The sequence below is a fragment of the Ranitomeya variabilis genome, chromosome 3 (assembly GCF_051348905.1).
Source record: "Ranitomeya variabilis isolate aRanVar5 chromosome 3, aRanVar5.hap1, whole genome shotgun sequence".
NCBI lineage: Eukaryota > Metazoa > Chordata > Amphibia > Anura > Dendrobatidae > Ranitomeya > Ranitomeya variabilis.
Window position 1 is genome coordinate 120,558,736 of NC_135234.1, and position 21,500 is coordinate 120,580,235.

General features: G+C 43.6%; 1 protein-coding gene across 1 annotated transcript in view; it reads left to right on the forward strand.

Moving 5' to 3' along the window:
• The window catches only part of SMPX (small muscle protein X-linked), a 157,640-nt gene that overhangs the window by 26,927 nt on the left and 109,213 nt on the right, over nucleotides 1-21,500 (forward strand). Inside the window, exon 2 of the mRNA XM_077299453.1 lies at nucleotides 5,156-5,213. Within this exon, the coding sequence (XP_077155568.1) occupies nucleotides 5,175-5,213 (39 nt within the window). The 5' untranslated portion in view covers nucleotides 5,156-5,174. The remainder of the gene's footprint in view (nucleotides 1-5,155; nucleotides 5,214-21,500) is intronic.

Here is a 21,500-nt window from a genome sequence, read left to right on the forward strand (position 1 = left end):
TTTGCCGCGACCAATCAGCGACTTGGATTTCCATGACAGACAGAGGCCGCGACCAATGAATATCCGTGACAGACAGACAGACAGAAAGATGGAAGTGACCCTTAGACAATTATATAGTAGATTGTAGAAGCAAAAAGATTTCAAACTAACTGCTTATTCAGTACATAGTCTAAAATATTTAAAGAATATTATATGCAATAATCGAATTAGAAGACAAAATAAGTTTAGTTACCATGTTGGTCACAGAAGAGGTATTTCATAAACCCAACATCAGTATTTTACTGTTTAAAGGGGCTTCCCACAGCTTACAAATTCACATTTTCTGGATGATGTACATAGCATACAAAGTCGAAACCGTGCAGCTTCGTATGCTGTGTAGTGACTGTTCCTGGGTACTCCAGTCTCATTCACTATAGTAGAAGCTGAGCTGCAGTACCCAAGAATGACCACGTTCCAGTGTACGGAGCCATACTGTTCTCGCTCTATACACTATAAAGATTGGGGCGCTGTGGGAACCGCAAACATCTCATTGCTTGGTGTTTCAGGTGTCGGTCCACACCCTTCTGATATTGATGATTTACTCTGAGGGCTCGCGTACATGACCGTATTTTCAGACCAAGTGATATCCAAGAAAACATCAGATCACGCTCAGACCGATGTTATTCTATGGGGACGTGCACATGTCCGATTTTTTTCCTTGGACAGAGCCGGTCTGGGGAAAAAAAACGGCATGTCCAAATTTTATCCAATATTCGGATCACACTCAGCCATGCAAGTCAATGCATCTGTGGATGACATCTGAGTGACAAACCTTGGATGATATCTGAGTGCAGTCTGATTTCCACAGACTAACAGAATAGAGAAGATGGAGACATTTTTTTTCTTCATCTTCTCCTCATATGAGAAAATCGGAGCACACTATGATCACACTCCGATCAAACTGTGATCAGAGTGTTATATAATATATAATGTACAACCCAATTCTTTGACATGAGAGACTATACACTCAAGTCTTGGACAATCTCTTTAACTACATGACCTCTAAATAATGTCAACTAATATCCTCAAAATATTGTAAGTCACAGTGCTATTGAAAGATTGTCATTCACAGTCCTCTCCATAAGTGCCAGCCACATTGTTTAAATGCTAATTTGTGCTTTTCAGATTAGATATTTCCATGGCCTGCCAATCTGTGAGGCAGTGCTCCATAGCCTGAATTCATTAAGATTGGTGTTTTATACGCCAGTCTAATGAGGTTATGCAGAAATAAGTTGCGGCAAATTCATTAAGAGGCATGCGACTTTTCAAAGTGTTTTACACCAGGTTTCTGGGCTAAACACTTAGATTAAATCGGAGCCTAAGGCTAAGTGCATACGTTGCAGAATTGCCGAGGAAATTTTTGCGGCAATTCTGCAACTACTGCCGCGGGTATATCGCAGGCGGAATTGGCATGCGTTTTCCCGCTAAACACTAGCGTTTTACAAGCGTAATTAGCTTCTAGAAGGCTAGTGTTTTACAAGCGATCTGTAGCATCGCTTGGAAAACTGATTGACAAGTTGGTCACACATGCCAAACAGAGTGTTTGACAAGTGTGACCAACTTTTTACTATTGATGCTGCCAATGCAGCATCAATAGTACAAGATAGAGTGTTAAAAATTAAAAAAAAAAAAAAAAATGGTTGTTCTCACCTTCCGGCGTTCCGATCTTCTCAGCGGCTTCCGTTCCCATGGATGCTGTGTGCGAAGGACCTGCAGTGATGTCACGGTCACGTGACCGCGATGTCATCCCAAGTCCTTCGCACACAGCATCCCTGGGAACTGAAAGCGCCGCGTGCACCGCTGAGAGGCGGGAAGACTCCGGGGGCCATCAGAAGGTAAGTATATCACGATTTTTTATTTTAATTCTCTTTTTTTAACAGTGATGTGCCCAGTCCATGGGGGAGAGTCTCCTCTCCTCTACCCTGGGTACCATCCGCACATGATCCGCTTACTTCCCGCATGGTGGGCATAGCCCCATGCGGGAAGTAAGCGGATCAATGCATTCCTATGTGTGCAGAATCTCCGCGATTCTGCAAATTAATGAACATGCTGCGTTTTTTTCCGGAATGTGATTCCGCTCAGGAAAAAACGCAGCATGTGCATACAAAATGCGGATTGCATTGTTTTAATAGGATGCTTAATGTGAGCGTTTATTTCGTGTTTTTATAGCAAAAAACGCGAAAAAAATGCGAAAAATCCGAACGTGCACACAGCCTAAATGTATCAGATTTTTCTGCTTGACATTCACTTCTAGTCACTAATTAGTTTATTTTTGATGTCCTAATAATCTTTTCTGTTTCCACAGTGTTTTAAAGGGAATCTGACAGCAGGTTTATTCTACCTCATCTGAGAGCAGCATGATTTAGGAAAATAGACCCTGAAACCAACGATGCATCACTTAGTTTACTGGGTGCAATGACACAATAGGAGTGTTCCGATTAGGCAATACAGCAGAGCTGAGGAAGCTAACCCTGCCCCCAACAGGCTCTCTCTATATGCAGTGAGGTGGTTATCACAGAAGGGGGGTGGAGTCGGACCAGTGCTCACTCAACCAGCTAATTAGAGCAATGTTAATTACTAGGCGATTAATCCTTCAGTCTAAGTAAACAACACTACACAGCCTGTCCTCAGATTACCTAGCCAAAACCTGCTGACAGATACCCTTTCAGATGCTTGCAAAAAATACCAGCACTTTTTCAGCATTTTTATGTCATTTTTGGTTTCCGAAACAAACACTGCACAAGACATTTATGGAAAAAACAAGATGTAAATACGTTTATGTCCAAAAGTGACAAAAGTATTCTCGGAGTGTTACTGTCACACTGTCACAGCCTTCGATAAGGAAGGGGGTCCTCACACTGTCCTGGGAACTCGGACCCTAACTATCTCTGTCCCGGGAGTACTCTTGCAGGTAGAGAGGCCCGAGTCTCCTAACTTACCATGCTCCTGTTAAACCCTGATCTGTACCCTCCCCCACCCCATGAGGCATGGGGCAGGAATGTAGTATGAACAAGACACAATGACAAAACAGGAATAACAGAAAACCTGTCATGACCCTGGACAGGATGGTTCCGCTTCCATCCTGGTCAGGTAAGGGTTAACTTAAGTTCGCCTCTCTTTGGTTCTGGGGCGGCTATTTAATGTTGGCAGTTCCTGGGTTTGGTGTCGGTGATACTTCTGTATACTCGGCTAGTTGGTGCTGACCCAGGTTACTTCCTTAATTGTTGTGCCTCTGTGCGTGTGTGCCTTGCTGTGTATGACCCGGTTTGTCCCCTGACTTTTGCCTCTGTATTCTGCTTTGTACTGCCCTGTCTCTCCTGGTTATCTTACCTCTTGGCTTGTCTCTGTTTACTATTTGTCTTATCCCTAAGTACTACGCTCTTGCCTGGCTTTTGACCCTCAGCTTTCCTTGACCACGTGTACTGTCTTTGCCTTGCACTTTGTGCATTCAGTTGCCTTCCCTGCATTCACACACGGTGGCTCCGCCCCTCTGGTCATTTGACTGCTCAATGCCAGGTCCTGTGCGCTGCTCACTGCTTAGTCTCAGGTTCTTGTGCACAGCGTGCCTTGTCCCTGCACTCCCTGTGCTCGTTCACCTGACTCTCTGATAGCGCCCCCTAGGCAAAACCTCTATCATACAAAAGCACTAACCAACAATAGGGAGGAGGATAGGGACAGGGAGGAATAAACTAAAGGGAACACAGACCAGGAGATAAACACACACAAACTACAGAAAACAACAAAACACTTCTACAACAACTCTTCTACAACCACTTAGCTTTAGCACACAGCACAGGAAGAAGAATCTTTCACTGGCAGGAGCAAGAAGGTCTGACCTCTTTATATAGGAAGAGGTAATGACCAAATCAGAAGCAGCTGAAATGGAGCTGCATGTTTCTGACCAGCATATAAAGCGTTGTTAACATGGGACAAGAATCACACCATCTCTAAAGAAGACCTGTGATTCATTACCTGACATGACCATCTAACTCCAGGAGAGTGTAACTTCCAGGGGGATGTGACACCCTTGTGACAGATACCTTTATTGGCTAACCAGAAAAAATATATTTGCAAGCTTTCAGAGCACAGAGGCTCCTTCTTCAGGTATATTTAAAACTTTGTCGGAGCTGGGAAAAAATGCCTTGACAGTCTTGAGTTGTGCCAAAATTATGTAACTTTTCAAAGCTTTTTTATGCCAGAATGCTGACACAAAAGCTTTGATGAACTGGGCCCTTAGTATGAAGGGTTAGTCTTTCGCTGCCCAACAAATTTACTATAATTTTACACCAGAATCTTAGTGGAAATAATAGTGCCAATCACACATGGAGAGGATAACCTATTGATTGCATCTTTGTCTCTTATTATTTATGTCTTTTAATACATTTCTAGCATTTTACTCCAGTTGTTTATTCATGAAGATTGACATAGAAACCTCTATCTTCTATAAATATATATGTGTACACATTCTCATAGTTACTACAGTATAGACATTCAAGTAATGTAAGAAATAAATGCCCCAAAAAGACAATAAAAATGCAGAATGTCAGAGGAATATGATTACTTCTGACAAGATGTTTGAATAAGACGAGATCCCATTCATTGAAAAGAGATTTTAACGTAATTGTCAGTTTTCTGTCCGATATTTCATCCTAATTTTACATTTAAGTCATTGGGGTGATGGATTGGAAAGATGATAATGACACAAGACAGATGTCGTGTCAGGACAGCAGGAGTTTATATTTTCTGCCTTTTATCACATTGAGTCTCAGCGAGACAATGGACGAAAAACTGATACGACAGATGAAAACGTTTCTCGCTAGCTGACTCCATATTGAATTATTTGTCATCCGAGGTAAAGGAGAAACAATGGAGCAGATGACAAATCAGGTCTCTTACAGGAAGAGATCCCTTGATCTGACGAGCATGTAGTAGATGTACGTAGCATAATTTCTCACTGTTAATAATTAATTGGCGGAGCTCAGGTGTTCTTACTCCAACACATAATTGGTGGAAGTATCCAGGCAACCGGGAAAGTGAGATGTAGAGTATCCTTGCCATGAAGTGCATGAGCATCGAGTGGATGCCGAGAATCTGATTCTTTTAACTTTGTTTGCAGGAAGATCTCAGCTTTTAAGATGTCTAAACAGTCGGCGTCACATGTCAAATCTCTCCAGGTATGTATGAACAGTATGCAATGTAGATTTGCTGCCTGCATTTTATATAAGTGTACATTATGCTATATATGTATAATAGGACAGTAGGCTGCGATGAAAATGACTATTCAGATTCGCTCAAAATGTATTATTTTTATGGTTACAGAATTTTTTTTTTTAAAGGGAACCTGTCACCTGAATTTGGCGGGACCAGTTTTGGGTCATATGGGTGGGGTTTTCGGGTGTTTGATTCACCCTTTCCTTACCTGCTGGCCGCAATATTGGATTGAAGTTCATTCTCTGTCCTCTGTCCTCCGGAGTACACTGTATATACACTGTATATACAGGCATATACTCTGGAGGACAAAGAATGAACTTCAATCCAATATTGCGGCCAGCATGCAGCCAGCGGGTAAGGAAAGGGTGAATCAAACACCCGAAAACCCCGCCCATATGACCCAAAACTGGTCCCGCCAAATTCAGGTGACAGGTTCCCTTTAACTGTCTATACAGGCATTGCATTCACAATAAATTATTTAAAGGCTCCTTAGTATTTGAAACATATAACAGATTACTTGTAGCTCTTTAACTTTTAACCCCTTTAACAACCAGGCCTATGTGAACCTTAAATCAATGTGATTTCAGCTTTTTGTGAATTCAGAACCAATTGTGTGCCAATACAACCTTTTTTTAATCTGCACTGGTTAGAACCAATAACACTTCTCTAGTGATGCCCCTTGGGGTCTCGTTAGTCTCTGTTGCTACGGAATTCGTCCTCCAGTAGCTCCAATACTTTCAGATGAACATGTGCAAAAACACCTAATGACCCTGTGTAAGGGCAGGTGCAGACCACTGTATTCTCAGTCCGAGTACGATCCAATGAAACATCTGTAAGCCATAATCATCAACATTAACAGAAATAAACACTTGACATAGATCAATCTGGCTGTAATGACTCTATATAATACATGGGTTTCACTTTTTGTATTGAAGAACTGAAATAAATTAACTTTTTGATGATTTGTGAAAAGCACTTGTATATACAGGACAGGAGGAGTGGTATGATGCAGTGTATATATACAGGACAGGAGAAGTGGTGCTGTGCAGTACAGGAGAAGTGGTACTGTGCAGTGTATATATACAGGACAGGAGGAGTGGTACTGTGCAGTGTATATATACAGGGCAGGAGGAGTGGTACTGTGCAGTGTATATATACAGGACAGGAGGAGTGGTAATGTGCAGTGTATATATACAGGACAGGAGGAGTGGTACTGTGCAGTGTATATATATATACAGGACAGGAGGAGTGGTACTGTGCAGTGTATATACAGGGTAGGCTTGGTGGTGCTGTGCAGTCTATATATACAGGACAGGAGGAGTGGTACTGTGCAATGTATATGTACAGGGCAGGAGGAGTGGTACTGTGTAGTTTATATATACAGGGCAAGAGGAGTGGTACTGTGCAGTGTATATATACAGGACAGGAGGAGTGGTACTGTGCAGTGTATATATACAGGACAGGAGGAGCGGTACTGTGCAGTGTATATATACAGGAGGAGAGGTACTGTGCAGTGTATATATGCAGGACAGGAGGAGAGGTACTGTGCAGTGTATATATACAGGACAGGAGGAGTGGTACTGTGCAGTGTATATATACAGGACAGGAGGAGTGGTACTGTGCAATGTATATGTACAGGGCAGGAGGAGTGGTACTGTGTAGTTTATATATACAGGGCAAGAGGAGTGGTACTGTGCAGTGTATATATGCAGGACAGGAGGAGAGGTACTGTGCAGTGTATATATACAGGACAGGAGGAGTGGTACTGTGCAGTGTATATATACAGGACAGGAGGAGTGGTACTGTGCAGTGTATATATACAGGGCAGGAGGAGTGGTACAGTGTAGTTTATATATACAGGGCAAGAGGAGTGGTACTGTGTAGTTTATATATACAGGGCAAGAGGAGTGGTACTGTGCAGTGTATATATACAGAACAGGAGGAGTAATACTGTGCAGTGTATATATACAGGACAGGAAATGTGGTACTGTGCAGGGTATATATACAGGGCAGGAGGAGTGGTACTGTGCAGTGTATATATGCAGGACAGGAAGAGAGGTATTGTGCAGTGTGTATATACAGGACAGGAGGAGTGGTACTGTGCAGTGTATATATACAGGACAGGAGGAGTGGTACTGTGCAGTGTATATATACAGGACAGGAGGAGTGGTACTGTGCAGTGTATATATACAGGACAGGAGAAGTGGTACTGTGCAGTGTATATATACAGGACAGGAAATGTGGTACTGTGCAGGGTATATATACAGGGCAGGAGGAGTGGTACTGTGCAGTGTATATATGCAGGACAGGAGGAGAGGTACTGTGCAGTGTATACGTATATACAGGACAGGAGGAGTGGTACTGTGCAGTGTATATATACAGGACAGGAGGAGTGGTATGATGCAGTGTATATATACAGGACAGGAGAAGTGGTGCTGTGCAGTACAGGAGAAGTGGTACTGTGCAGTGTATATATACAGGACAGGAGGAGTGGTACTGTGCAGTGTACATATACAGGGCAGGAGGAGTGGTACTGTGCAGTGTATATATACAGGAAAGGAGCAGTGGTACTGTGCAGTGTATATATACAGGACAGGAGGAGTGGTACTGTGCAGTGTATATATACAGGACAGGAGGAGTGGTACTGTGCAGTGTATATACAGGGTAGGCTTAGTGGTGCTGTGCAGTCTATATATACAGGGCAGGAGGAGTGGTACTGTGTAGTTTATATATACAGGGCAAGAGGAGTGGTACTGTGCAGTGTATATATACAGGACAGGAGGAGTAATACTGTGCAGTGTATATATACAGGACAGGAGGAGTAATACTGTGCAGTGTATATATACAGGACAGGAAATGTGGTACTGTGCAGGGTATATATACAGGGCAGGAGGAGTGGTACTGTGCAGTGTATATATGCAGGACAGGAAGAGAGGTATTGTGCAGTGTATATATACAAGGCAGGAGGAGTGGTACTGTGCAGTGTATATATACAGGGCAGGAGGAGTGGTACTGTGCAGTGTATATATACAGGGCAGGAGGAGTGGTACTGTGCAGTGTATATATACAGGACAGGAGGAGTGGTACTGTGCAGTGTATATATACAGGACAGGAGGAGTGGTGCTGTGCAGTGTATATATACAGGACAGGAGGAGTGGTACTGTGCAGTGTATATATACAGGGCAGGAGGAGTGGTACTGTGCAGTGTATATATACAGGACAGGAGGAGTGGTACTGTGCAGTGTATATATACAGGACAGGAGGAGTGGTACTGTGCAGTGTATATATACAGGACAGGAGGAGTGGTACTGTGCAGTGTATATATACAGGACAGGAGGAGTGGTACTGTGTAGTGAATAAATACAGGGCAGGATGAGTGGTACTGTGCAGGGTATATATACAGGGCAGGAGGAGTGGTACTGTGCAGTGTATATATACAGGGCAAGAGGAGTGGTACTGTGCAGTGTATATATACAGGACAGGAGGAGTGGTACTGTGCAGTGTATATATACAGGACAGGAGGAGTGGTACTGTGCAGTGTGTATATACAGGACAGGAGGAGTGGTACTGTGCAGTGTATATATACAGGACAGGAGGAGTGGTACTGTGCAGTGTATATATACAGGACAGGAGGAGTGGTACTGTGCAGTGTGTATATACAGGACAGGAGGAGTGGTACTGTGCTGTGTATATACAGGACAGGAGGAGTGGTACTGTGCTGTGTATATACACAGGACAGGAGGAGTGGTACTGTGCAGTGTATATATACAGGACAGGAGCAGTGGTACTGTGCAGTGTATATATACAGGAAAGGAGGAGTGGTACTGTGCAGTGTATATATACAGGACAGGAGGAGTGGTACTGTGCAGTGTACATATACAGGGCAGGAGGAGTGGTACTGTGCAGTGTATATATACAGGAAAGGAGCAGTGGTACTGTGCAGTGTATATATACAGGACAGGAGGAGTGGTACTGTGCAGTGTATATATACAGGACAGGAGGAGTGGTACTGTGCAGTGTATATACAGGGTAGGCTTAGTGGTGCTGTGCAGTCTATATATACAGGGCAGGAGGAGTGGTACTGTGTAGTTTATATATACAGGGCAAGAGGAGTGGTACTGTGCAGTGTATATATACAGGACAGGAGGAGTAATACTGTGCAGTGTATATATACAGGACAGGAGGAGTAATACTGTGCAGTGTATATATACAGGACAGGAAATGTGGTACTGTGCAGGGTATATATACAGGGCAGGAGGAGTGGTACTGTGCAGTGTATATATGCAGGACAGGAAGAGAGGTATTGTGCAGTGTATATATACAAGGCAGGAGGAGTGGTACTGTGCAGTGTATATATACAGGGCAGGAGGAGTGGTACTGTGCAGTGTATATATACAGGGCAGGAGGAGTGGTACTGTGCAGTGTATATATACAGGACAGGAGGAGTGGTACTGTGCAGTGTATATATACAGGACAGGAGGAGTGGTGCTGTGCAGTGTATATATACAGGACAGGAGGAGTGGTACTGTGCAGTGTATATATACAGGGCAGGAGGAGTGGTACTGTGCAGTGTATATATACAGGACAGGAGGAGTGGTACTGTGCAGTGTATATATACAGGACAGGAGGAGTGGTACTGTGCAGTGTATATATACAGGACAGGAGGAGTGGTACTGTGCAGTGTATATATACAGGACAGGAGGAGTGGTACTGTGTAGTGAATAAATACAGGGCAGGATGAGTGGTACTGTGCAGGGTATATATACAGGGCAGGAGGAGTGGTACTGTGCAGTGTATATATACAGGGCAAGAGGAGTGGTACTGTGCAGTGTATATATACAGGACAGGAGGAGTGGTACTGTGCAGTGTATATATACAGGACAGGAGGAGTGGTACTGTGCAGTGTGTATATACAGGACAGGAGGAGTGGTACTGTGCAGTGTATATATACAGGACAGGAGGAGTGGTACTGTGCAGTGTATATATACAGGACAGGAGGAGTGGTACTGTGCAGTGTGTATATACAGGACAGGAGGAGTGGTACTGTGCTGTGTATATACAGGACAGGAGGAGTGGTACTGTGCTGTGTATATACACAGGACAGGAGGAGTGGTACTGTGCAGTGTATATATACAGGACAGGAGCAGTGGTACTGTGCAGTGTATATATACAGGAAAGGAGGAGTGGTACTGTGCAGTGTATATATACAAACAGGAGCAGTGGTACTGTGCAGTGTATTTATACAGGACAGGAGCAGTGGTACTGTGCAGTGTATATATACAGGAAAGGAGGAGTGGTACTGTGCAGTGTATATATACAGGACAGGAGGAGTGGTACTGTGCAGTGTATATGTACAGGACAGGAGGAGTGGTACTGTGCAGTGTATATGTACAGGACAGGTGTAGTGGTACTGTGCAGTGTATATGTACAGGACAGGAGAAGTGATACTATGCAGTGTATATATACAGGACAGAAGACGTGGTACTGTGCAGTGTATATATATAGGACAGGAGGAGTGGTACTGTGCAGTGTATACAGGACCTGATGAGTGGTACTGTGCAGTGTATATATACAGAACAGGAGAAGTGATACTTACTCTGCATTGTAAATATACGGGACAGGAGGAGTGGTACATAGCAGTGTATATATACAGTACAGGAGGAGGGGTACTGTGCAGTGTATATATACAGGACAGGAGGAGTGGTACTGTGCAGTGTATATATACAGGACAGGAGAATTGGTACTGTGCAGTGTATATATACAGGACCTGATGAGTGGTACTGTGCAGTGTATATATACAGAACAGGAGAAGTGGTACTGTGCATTGTATATATACAGGACCCGGTGAGTGGTACTGTGCAGTGTATATATACAGAACAGGAGAAGTGGTACTGTGCAGTGTATATATACAGGACCTGATGAGTGGTACTGTGCAGTGTATATATACAGAACAGGAGAAGTGGTACTGTGCAGTGTATATATACAGGACCCGAGGAGTGGTACTGTGCAGTGTATATATACAGGACAGGAGAAGTGATACTTTGCATTGTATATTTACAGTACAGGAGAAGTGGTACTGTGCAGTGTATATATACAGGTCAGGAGGAGTGGTACTGTGCAGTGTATATATACAGGACAGGAGGAGTGGTACTTAGCAGTGTATATATACAGGACAGGAGGAGTGGTACTGTGCAGTGTATATATACAGGACAGGAGGAGTGGTACTGTGCAGTGTATATATACAGGACAGGAGAATTGGTACTGTGCAGTGTATATATGCAGGACAGGAGGAGTGGTACTGTGCAGTGTATATATACAGGACAAGAGGAGTGGTACTGTGCAGTGTATGTATACAGGACCTGATGAGTGGTACTGTGCAGTGTATATATACAGAACAGGAGAAGTGGTACTGTGCAGTGTATATATATATACAGGACCTGATGAGTGGTACTGTGCAGTGTATATATACAGAACAGGAGAAGTGGTACTGTGCAGTGTATATATACAGGACCCGAGGAGTGGTACTGTGCAGTGTATATATACAGGACAGGACAGGAGGAGTGGTACTGTGCAGTGTATACATACACTATGTTCCAAATTATTATGCAAATTACATTTTTATCGGATTTTCCTAAATGGTCGGTACAAATGACAGTCAGTCTAATAAAAGTCATCACCCGTTAGATTATACATCGAAATTTATTTAAGAAACCTCCCAATGATAACAGTATAGTCTCCAAAATGAATAAAAACTCAAAATGCACTGTTCCAAATTATTAGGCACAGTAGAATTTCTAAACATTTGATATGTTTTAAAGAACTGAAAATGCTCATTTGTGGAATTTGCAGCATTAGGAGGTCACATTCACTGAACAGAAAAGCTATTTAACGCCAAAACATCCTAACAGGCCAAGTTACATGTTAACATAGGAACCCTTCTTTGATATCACCTTCACAATTCTTGCATCCATTGAACTTGTAAGTTTTTGGAGAGTTTCTGCTTGTATTTCTTTGCATGAAGTTGGAATATCCTCCCAGAGCTGCTGTTTTGATGTGAACTGCCTCCCACCCTCATAGATCTTTTGCTTGATGATACTCCAAAGGTTCTCTATAGGGTTGAGGTCAGGGGAAGATGGTGGCCACACCATGAGTTTATCTCCTTTTATGCCCATAGCAGCCAATGGCTCAGAGGTATTCTTTGCAGCATGAGATGGTGCATTGTCAGCATGAAGATGATTTTGCTCCTGAAGGCACGTTTCTGCTTTTTATACCATGGAGGAAAGTTGTTAGTCAGAAACTCTATATACTTTGCAGAGGTCATTTTCACACCTTCAGGAACCTTAAAGGGCCCCACCAGCTGTTTCTCCATGATTCCGGCCCAAAACATGACTCCTCCAACTCCATGCTGACATCGCAGCCTTGTTGGGACATGGTGGCCATCCACTACTCCATCCATCTGGACCATCCAGGGTTGCTCAACACTTATCAGTAAATAAGATTGTTTGGAAATTAGTCTTCATGTATGTGTGGGCCCAATACAACCATTTCTGCTTGTGAACACTGTTTAAGGGTGGCCGAATAGTTGGTTTATGCACCACAGCAAGCCTTTGAAGGAGCCTACACCTTGAGGTTCGAGGGACTCCAGAGGCACCAGCAGCTTCAAATATCTATTTGCTGCTTTGTAATGGCTTTTTAGCAGCTGCTCTCTTAATCCGATGAACTTGCCTGGCAGAAATCTTCCTCATTATGCCTTTATCAGCACAAACAGATCTGTGCTCAGTTACAGCCACAAATCTCTTAACAGTACGATGATCACGCTTAAGTTTTCGGGAAATTTCTAATGTTTTCATCCCTTCACCAAGGCATTGCCCTATTTGATGCTTTTCAGCAGCAGAGAGATCCTTTTTCTTTCCCATGTTACTTGAAAACTGTGACCTGCTTAATAATGTGGAACATCATTTTTAAGTAGTTTTCCTTTAATTAGAATCATCTGGAAAACCAATTATCACGTGTTTAAGATTGATTTCAGTGATCCATTGAGCCCTGAGACACAATACCATCCACGAGTTTATTTGAAAAGCAAAACAATTAAATCTTTATGACACTTAAATCCAATTTGCATAATAATTTGGAACACAGTGTACAGGACAGAAGAATTCGTACTGGGCAGTGTATATATACAGGACAGGAGGAACGGTACTGTGCAGTGTACATATACAGGACAGGAGGAGTGGTACTGTGCAGTGTATATATACAGGTCAGGAGGAGTGGTACTGTGCAGTCTATATATATAGGACAGGAGGAGTGGTACTGTGCAGTGTATATATACAGGTCAGGAGGAGTGGTACTGTGCAGTGTATATATACAGGTCAGGAGGAGTGGTACTGTGCAGTATATATATACAGAACAGGAAAAGTGATACGCTACATGGTATATATACAGTACAGGAGAAGTGGTACTGTGCGTGTATATATACAGGACAGAAGAAGTGGTACTGTGCAGTGTATATATACAGGACAGGAAATGTGGTACTGTGCAGTGTATATATACAGGACCTGAGGAGTGGAACTGTGCAGTGTATATATATACAGAACAGGAGAAGTGATACTCTGCATTGTATATTTACAGTACAGGAGAAGTGGTACTGTGCAGTGTATATACACAGGACAGGAGGAGTGGTACTGTGCAGTGTGTATATACAGGACAGGATGAGTAGTATTGTGCAGTGTATATATACAGGACAGGAGGAGTGGTACTGTGCAGTGTGTATATACAGGACAGGAGGAGTGGTATTGTGCAGTGTATATATACAGGACAGGAGGGGTGGTACTGTGCAGTGTATATATAGAGGACAGGAGGGGTGGTACTGTGCAGTGTATACATACGGGACAGGAGAAGTGGTACTATGCAGTCTATATATACAGGACCGGAGACGTGGTACTGTGCAGTGTATATATATAGGACAGGAGGAGTGGTACTGTGCAGTGTATATATACAGGGCAGGAGGATTGGTACTGTGCAGGTATATATACAGGACAGGAGAAGTGGTGCTGTGCAGTGTATGTATACAGGACAGGAGAAGTGGTGCTGTGCAGTGTATATATTACAGGACAGGAGGAGTGGTACTGTGCAGTGTATATATACAGGACAGGAAGAGTGGTACTGTACAGTGTATATATACAGGACAGAAGAAGTGATACTGGGCAGTGTATATATATAGGACAGGAGAAGTGGTACTTTGCCGTGTATATATACAGGACAGGAGGATTAGTACTGTGCAGTGTATATATACAGTACAGGAGGATTGGTACTGTGCAGTGTATATACAGGACAGGAGGAGTGATACTGTGCAGTGTATATATACAGGACAGGAGGATTTGTACTGTGCAGTGTATATATACAGGACAGGAGGAGCGGTACTGTGCAGTGTATATATGCAGGACAGGAGGAGTGGTACTGTGCAGTGTATATATACAGGACAGGAGGAGTGGTAATGTGCAGTGTATATATGCAGGACAGGAGGAGTGGTACTGTGCAGTGTATATATACAGGACAGGAGGAGTGGTACTGTACAGTGTATATATACAGGACAGAAGAAGTGATACTGTGCAGTGTGTATATACAGGACAGGAGGAGTGGTAATGTGCAGTGTATATATGCAGGACAGGAGGAGTGGTACTGTGCAGTGTATATATACAGGACAGGAGGAGTGGTACTGTACAGTGTATATATACAGGACAGAAGAAGTGATACTGTGCAGTGTGTATATACAGGACAGGAGGAGTGATACTGTGCAGTGTATATATACAGGACAGGAGGATTGGTACTATGCAGTGTATATACAGGACAGGAGGAGTGATACTGTGCAGTGTATATATACAGGAGTGTTGTATTGTGCAGTATATATGCAAGACAGGGGGATTGGTACTGTGCAGTGTATGTATACAGGACAGAAGTGGCATTGTGCAGTATATATATACATGTAATGACCAGAGGTCCGAATAAGATCCAGTGAGTCACAAACCAAGACTAAGGCAGAAATCTCCAAACGGTATTTACTCAAAGGCAAAATAATAAAGGTAATATGGAGAATATTAAAGTAGATGCACCCCAAAGATACACCAGCTCAGCATCAGCTGAAATCACTGTGCCACTCCAAGGTCTCCTGAGAACTGTATGCTACCTTTTCTGCCGGCACGAACAGTTCAGCCAGTATGGTTCCAGCAGGAATTGCAACAGCTTCATCTAAAACATTGATGCATCGGACCGGCACTCGTCCATTCTTCACAATCGCCAGAGACCGGGCCACATGTACCTTGGCGAATGAGGAACCCTCTCGGACGGGCTCAAGTAGCACTTCAAGCCCATTCAATCTCTGTGCAGCTCCCACAGGCAGCATTAAGAGTTCCTCTTGTCTTGGTCCCAGCAGGATCGGGGCCCTCGATGGCACTCGGACCCGGCCCACCCGGCCGCCTGGGACCGCACTTTTCAGCAAGTCGCAACTCAGCACTAGACGGTGTAGAATTCTCTGTGTGGGTCGGTGTCTTGTCGCACGGGCCCAGTATCGGGGTCCTTCACTGGCATACATCTGGTGATTCAAGTCTCGCAGCACGTTCATTCCGAGCGTCACTTGCAAGATATTAGAGTACTGCATCAGGGACTCACACTCTCTCTGGGGGCGGTTAAAGAATAGGGACCGAAGCTGGGCCACACGCGCTCGGCCCCCCAAACTCCCCTCTAACAGTTCCAAAATCTTTTCTAACGTATCCCTCTCTGATTCTGGGCGCACCATCACCATACGTCTAATATCGCCCTCCAGTGCATTTAATGCCAGCTCAGCGCGTAACGCGGGGGTCAAATTACACATGCGCAGAATACTCCGGATTCTCTCAGCCCAATCTTGCAACGCCATATTGCGCCCGTCGTATTTCGGCATGTGCTGAAGTAAAGCTCCTACAGGCACATACCCTCCCGAAATCGCCGCGGCTGCCAGGGGAACCCCAACCCCCGAGGATGCGGATACAGCGGGGTCATTTCTACCCTCGCCCTCGTCCATGACAAACGCTGGATCCTGCCGACTACGCCAAATATGTAATGACCAGAGGTCCGAATAAGATCCAGTGAGTCACAAACCAAGACTAAGGCAGAAATCTCCAAACGGTATTTACTCAAAGGCAAAATAATAAAGGTAATATGGAGAATATTAAAGTAGATGCACCCCAAAGATACACCAGCTCAGCATCAGCTGAAATCACTGTGCCACTCCAAGGTCTCCTGAGAACTGTATGCTACAAAAGACTAGTAAGAAATTTACCTAACAAGGAAACTAAAACAGGAACAAGTGTAAATTGATTGTAATGTTATAAAGGGAGTCCCTGGAACGGCACACTGAGTATAACTTACACAACTCTAATATTAGATACACCTCTAAAGTAACAATTAAACACTCTGCGCAGGGATACCCGGGTATTTATGACTATTGGTACCGTATCCTGAGATAGATCTCCTCTCAGGTAAGAATCCGCACAGGCTGCAGCCCAGTCTATATCTTCAGCGCCAATAAGTTACAGCAAGCTCCTCTTGTCTGATCGGCGGATGCCGAGCCCAAACGCCGGGGACTTAGTTAGTGGCCTCACGATATTGTCTCTTCTTCTGTAGCTCCTAGGAATGCTTCCACGACAACCCGTCAGTCTCTGTATCAGCAATCGGTCAGACTTGTTTCTCCAATCAATGCACAGGGAATCACAGACTCTCAAACACGTAGTGGGTCTTTCGTCAAGTCTCAGTCTTTTTAGATAATGGATTAGCTCTTCTTCAGAATACGCTGGCAACGAAGTCTCTCAAAGGTTAACAAAAGATTGGCTCTTCTCCAGGGGAACGTTAGCAAGACTAAGTCTCTCCACAGCTTCTTTTCTCTACACACTCGCAGTAAAGTCCACACACTGACTCCTTGCAATATCACCGCAGCTTCTGTCTTCTCTTCCCGCACTTTCTCTCTCACTTCCTTGTTTCATTTTTACACAGAAGACACCAGACCCCACCCACCAGCCCAGATTGTCTCCGGGATTCTGGCAGTATCAGAATTTGTCCCTTGCAGCAGGCAGAAACCACAGGGTCCTAGTGCTCTCTCAGTGTGACTACAGTTCACCCTCTTACATACAGATACTTAGATTTGCACCCCACAGGTAGTATATATCTCATAACTGAGCAGCACCAAATCAAGGAAATCTGTGACCCCATGAGCTGTTTTTAATCTATTAATATGGGCATGCAGGTGATAGAATGGTTAAAATTGTCCTACCTGTATGCCCATATCTGCGGTTTTGTTGTGGAGCAATTATCTTTTATTTCTTTTTGGTAATGTGTTCTTCTAGGCTCTGGGGCATGTGGTGCCTGGAAGAAAATTGCCTTTGGTGTTCATTTGCGTATCAAACCCCTTTCATCAGTGTCACACTGCGCTGTGACGTGTACTGATGGCCCCGGAATGCCGCCCCTACACCATGCAATAAGGCGATTATATTAACCTTTTCACCATTCTGTGGGTATTGGCTTTATTGTTTTTCTGCACAGGCGAGTCACTGCTACTGCATACTGAAGTAACAGTGACTCACCGAAACGTGTGCACTGAAGCTGTTTGTAGTTCTCAGCTTCATACCAGGAGCTGTGGTATGATCAGACCATGTCTCTGTATCGTCAGACACGACCATTACACAGTACACAGCAGGGACACATGTATAAGATTATCTCAGCACAGGAACATTTTATTGTAACACATTCAATTGTGGAAATGATTATTATTTCAAGATCTATTGATTAAAATTAACTTTTGTTAGTGAGAAAACCCCTTTAAGTATAATAAAGACTGTATTATTTAATTCAGAAATCATCACCAATTTTGTATCTATTTATCAACTTCAAACACGCAAAATCCTTTTTTTTTATAATATTACCATATTCTGTTGGAATACCTGTTACATTCTGCTTGCTGTTTTACTTGGTAGGCAGTATTATCAGCAGCATATCTGCAGTTTTCAACGGGCAATGTGCTGCTGAGAACAATGATTTTTGTTTTGACATAATCAATCCAATCACTCGATGAAAAGGCAGCATTTTGCTTATTTAGAATAATACACCCCATAGTCCTCCACATAGTATAATGTGCCCCATAGTTCTTTATATAGTATAATGTATTCTCCATAGTCCTCAATACAGTCCCATATAGTACATATAGTATAATGCACTGCTCATAGTCAGAGTAGAATGCAACCTTCATTTAGTATAATGCACCCCGTAGTCCTCGATAGAGTATAATGCAGCCCTCTCAGAGTATAATGCAGCCACCTCATAGATTATAATGCAGCCCCCCTCAGACTATAATGCAGCCCCTCTCTTAGAGTATAATGGAGCCACCTCAAAGATTATAATGCAGCCTCCCTCAGAGTATAATGCAGCCACCCCCTAGATTATAATGCAGCCCCCTCAGAGTATAATACAGCCCTTTTCAGCGTATAATGCAGCCTCCCTATAAAGTATAATGCAGCCAGTATAATGTGGCACCCCATATAATATAATACAGCCCCCCTAATAGAATATAATGTAGCCCCCTAATAGAATAGAATATAGCCCTCTTATAGAGTATAATTCAGCCCCCCCATGGAATATAATGCAGTCTCCCCATACAATATAATGCTGTCCTACAGTATTATGGCCACCATGTACTCACTCACTCACTGACACATATATATATATAAAAAATACAATACTCACTTCTCCTCCTTGTTCCCCCGCTGCTCCAGGCCCTGCAGAGCATCTCAGCAGCTGCACTGCCCTGCACACAGCATGGTGCACGATGAAGTGACATCATCGCACACTCACTGTGTCAGAGGCAGAGTGAAATGATGGGGGAGGGAGCATCTTCTGACGCTTTCTCCTCCATTATTGCTTTCAACTGTATCGGCATCTATGATGCTGATATTGTTGAATGCAGCACTTGGAGGGGGCAGCAGGCCCCCTTGACCTACGGGCCCCATAGAGGCCATGTGGTGTACCGCTATTAGTGGCATGCCACTGGCTGGGGACCTCTGAGGAGCAGGGGCCCTAGGCAGCTGCCTAGTCTGCCTGCCCCGAACGCCAGCCCTGGCAGCACATACCATCTAACTCTTCATTCAGACAATGTGTTTATGAACTCCCATTGTTGTGATCATTGGGGGTCCCAGTGATCACATCTCCATTGATCATACATTTATCATCTGTTCTGTGGATAGGGATTATACTGTATGTTGCATCTGTAACAACTTCTTTGTGTACAATACCTGGCACAGTGCTACAAACTGGATGGAGTGGAATAGTGTGCAAGAGAAACTGCTTGGGCACTTACCTCACTGTTCTGTTGGTCGGCTAGCCAGCTATCCTAATTGGCCAGACACACAGACATTATAATTGTCCAGAGGCACCACCAGTGTGCATACAGTAGGTGGGTGGCCAGGCACATCACATTTTTAAAAAATTACTTATTCATAAAACTGTAAGATGAAGTGCAAAGTGGGTATAAAAATAAAAAAACGCTACAAAAAATCCTTTTCTTAAATCTAATTTTCCCCAGTAATCAGTTGGCCAAGCAATACTTCTATACTGTATCCTTTTCTTTTTATTTGCACACCAACTATTTTATCTCTGTACTTTAGCACTGCTTAGCTAAAATCTAATAAGTGACAACACATCTTAAAATAGTATCACTTCTAATTCTCCATATTTGCTGCTCCTCCTACCTGAACTGGGACCCACAGTGCTCGTAACAGAAAAGTTATCCCTACTAATTGTAGAACAGCGCATGGTTACCAGTGAAATTATTTCCCCTAGGAGCCAATCACATTATGATAATATAATGAATGTATCATCTAGGGATAGAAATTTCTATTTCTAGAACGTAAATAATAAGAAAACCTTAGTAAATTCTTTTTCCTTTAACATTCACCCAGAAAGGATTAATAAATATAGTGGCGCCATTTTATAGGGTTTATACACTTGACAGCTCGAGTCACATTCCTTAAGGTGGTCGCACACATTAGAATAAGGGAAGAGTCAGACAGTCATATAACTCAGATGAGGATCTCAATGCAATGCTCGGAATGGCCAGTGGCTCTCCCAACCCAAGCATTACAGCTCCATAGAAATACATGCTGTCAAACTCGGGTCAGAAGAGCCGCTGGCCAGTCCATGCATTGCATTGCAGGTTATATGACTCTTCCCTAATGTTGCAGAACAGGGTGCTTTTAATGGGGCAGGACAACTATCATATGTTTATTAGCTGATCAGATGACAGTGATTTTGCAGATGCTGGGGAGATAAAGGATTAGGCATACTGAATTCCAAGATGCCCAATCTTTAACTCTCAAGATAGAAAAGTTGTCACCAGAGGTGTCTGATAGTGACCTCTGTTGTGGATTCTGTTTTTGGGCTCCCTCTGGTGGTTACAACTGGTACTGGGTGACTTTGGTGGGTTGCGGTTTCTGGTTTCCACCTGTCCATCAGTGGCTGGGTGTTTCCTATTTAACCTGGCTTTCCTGTCATTCCCTCGCCGGCTATCAATGTATCAGTGTGTCTCTGTTACCTTTGCTACCTGCTCCTAAAGTCTTCAAGACAAGCTAAGTCTGGAATTCCCTGTTTCTTGTTTGCTTTCATGTTTTTAGTCCAGCTTGCAGATATGTAATCCTCTGCTGCTGGTTGCTCTAGTGGGCTGAAATTACCACTCATGTACCATGAGTTGGCACATGAGTTCAAGTAATTTCAGGATGGTATTTTGAAGGGTTTTAAGCTGACCGCGCAGTTCACCTTTTGTATCCTCTGCTATCCAGCTTTTAGCGGGCCTCATTTTTGCTGAATCTATTTTCATAACTACGTTTGTGCCTTCCTCTCATTTCACCGTCATTATATGTGGGGGGCTGCTATTTCTGTGGGAATATTTCTCTAGAGGCAAGCGAGGTCTGTGATTCTTCTGATAGGGGAACCTAGATCTCCGGCTGGCGCGAGGCGTCTAGAGTCCCCCCAGGAACGCTCCCCGGCTACTGCTAGTTGAGTGTTGAGGTTCAGGATCGCGGTCAGCTCAGGTTCCATCACCCTAGAGCTCGTCCTGTTTTTTGCCCGTGTTCTGTTGTTAAATTCCCTGCCATTGGGAACATGACAGTATAGCCGGCCCACAAAGTGTTAATTGTTTGGGCTGAAGCAGGAGAAAAAGAAGTGTTGAGGAGAAA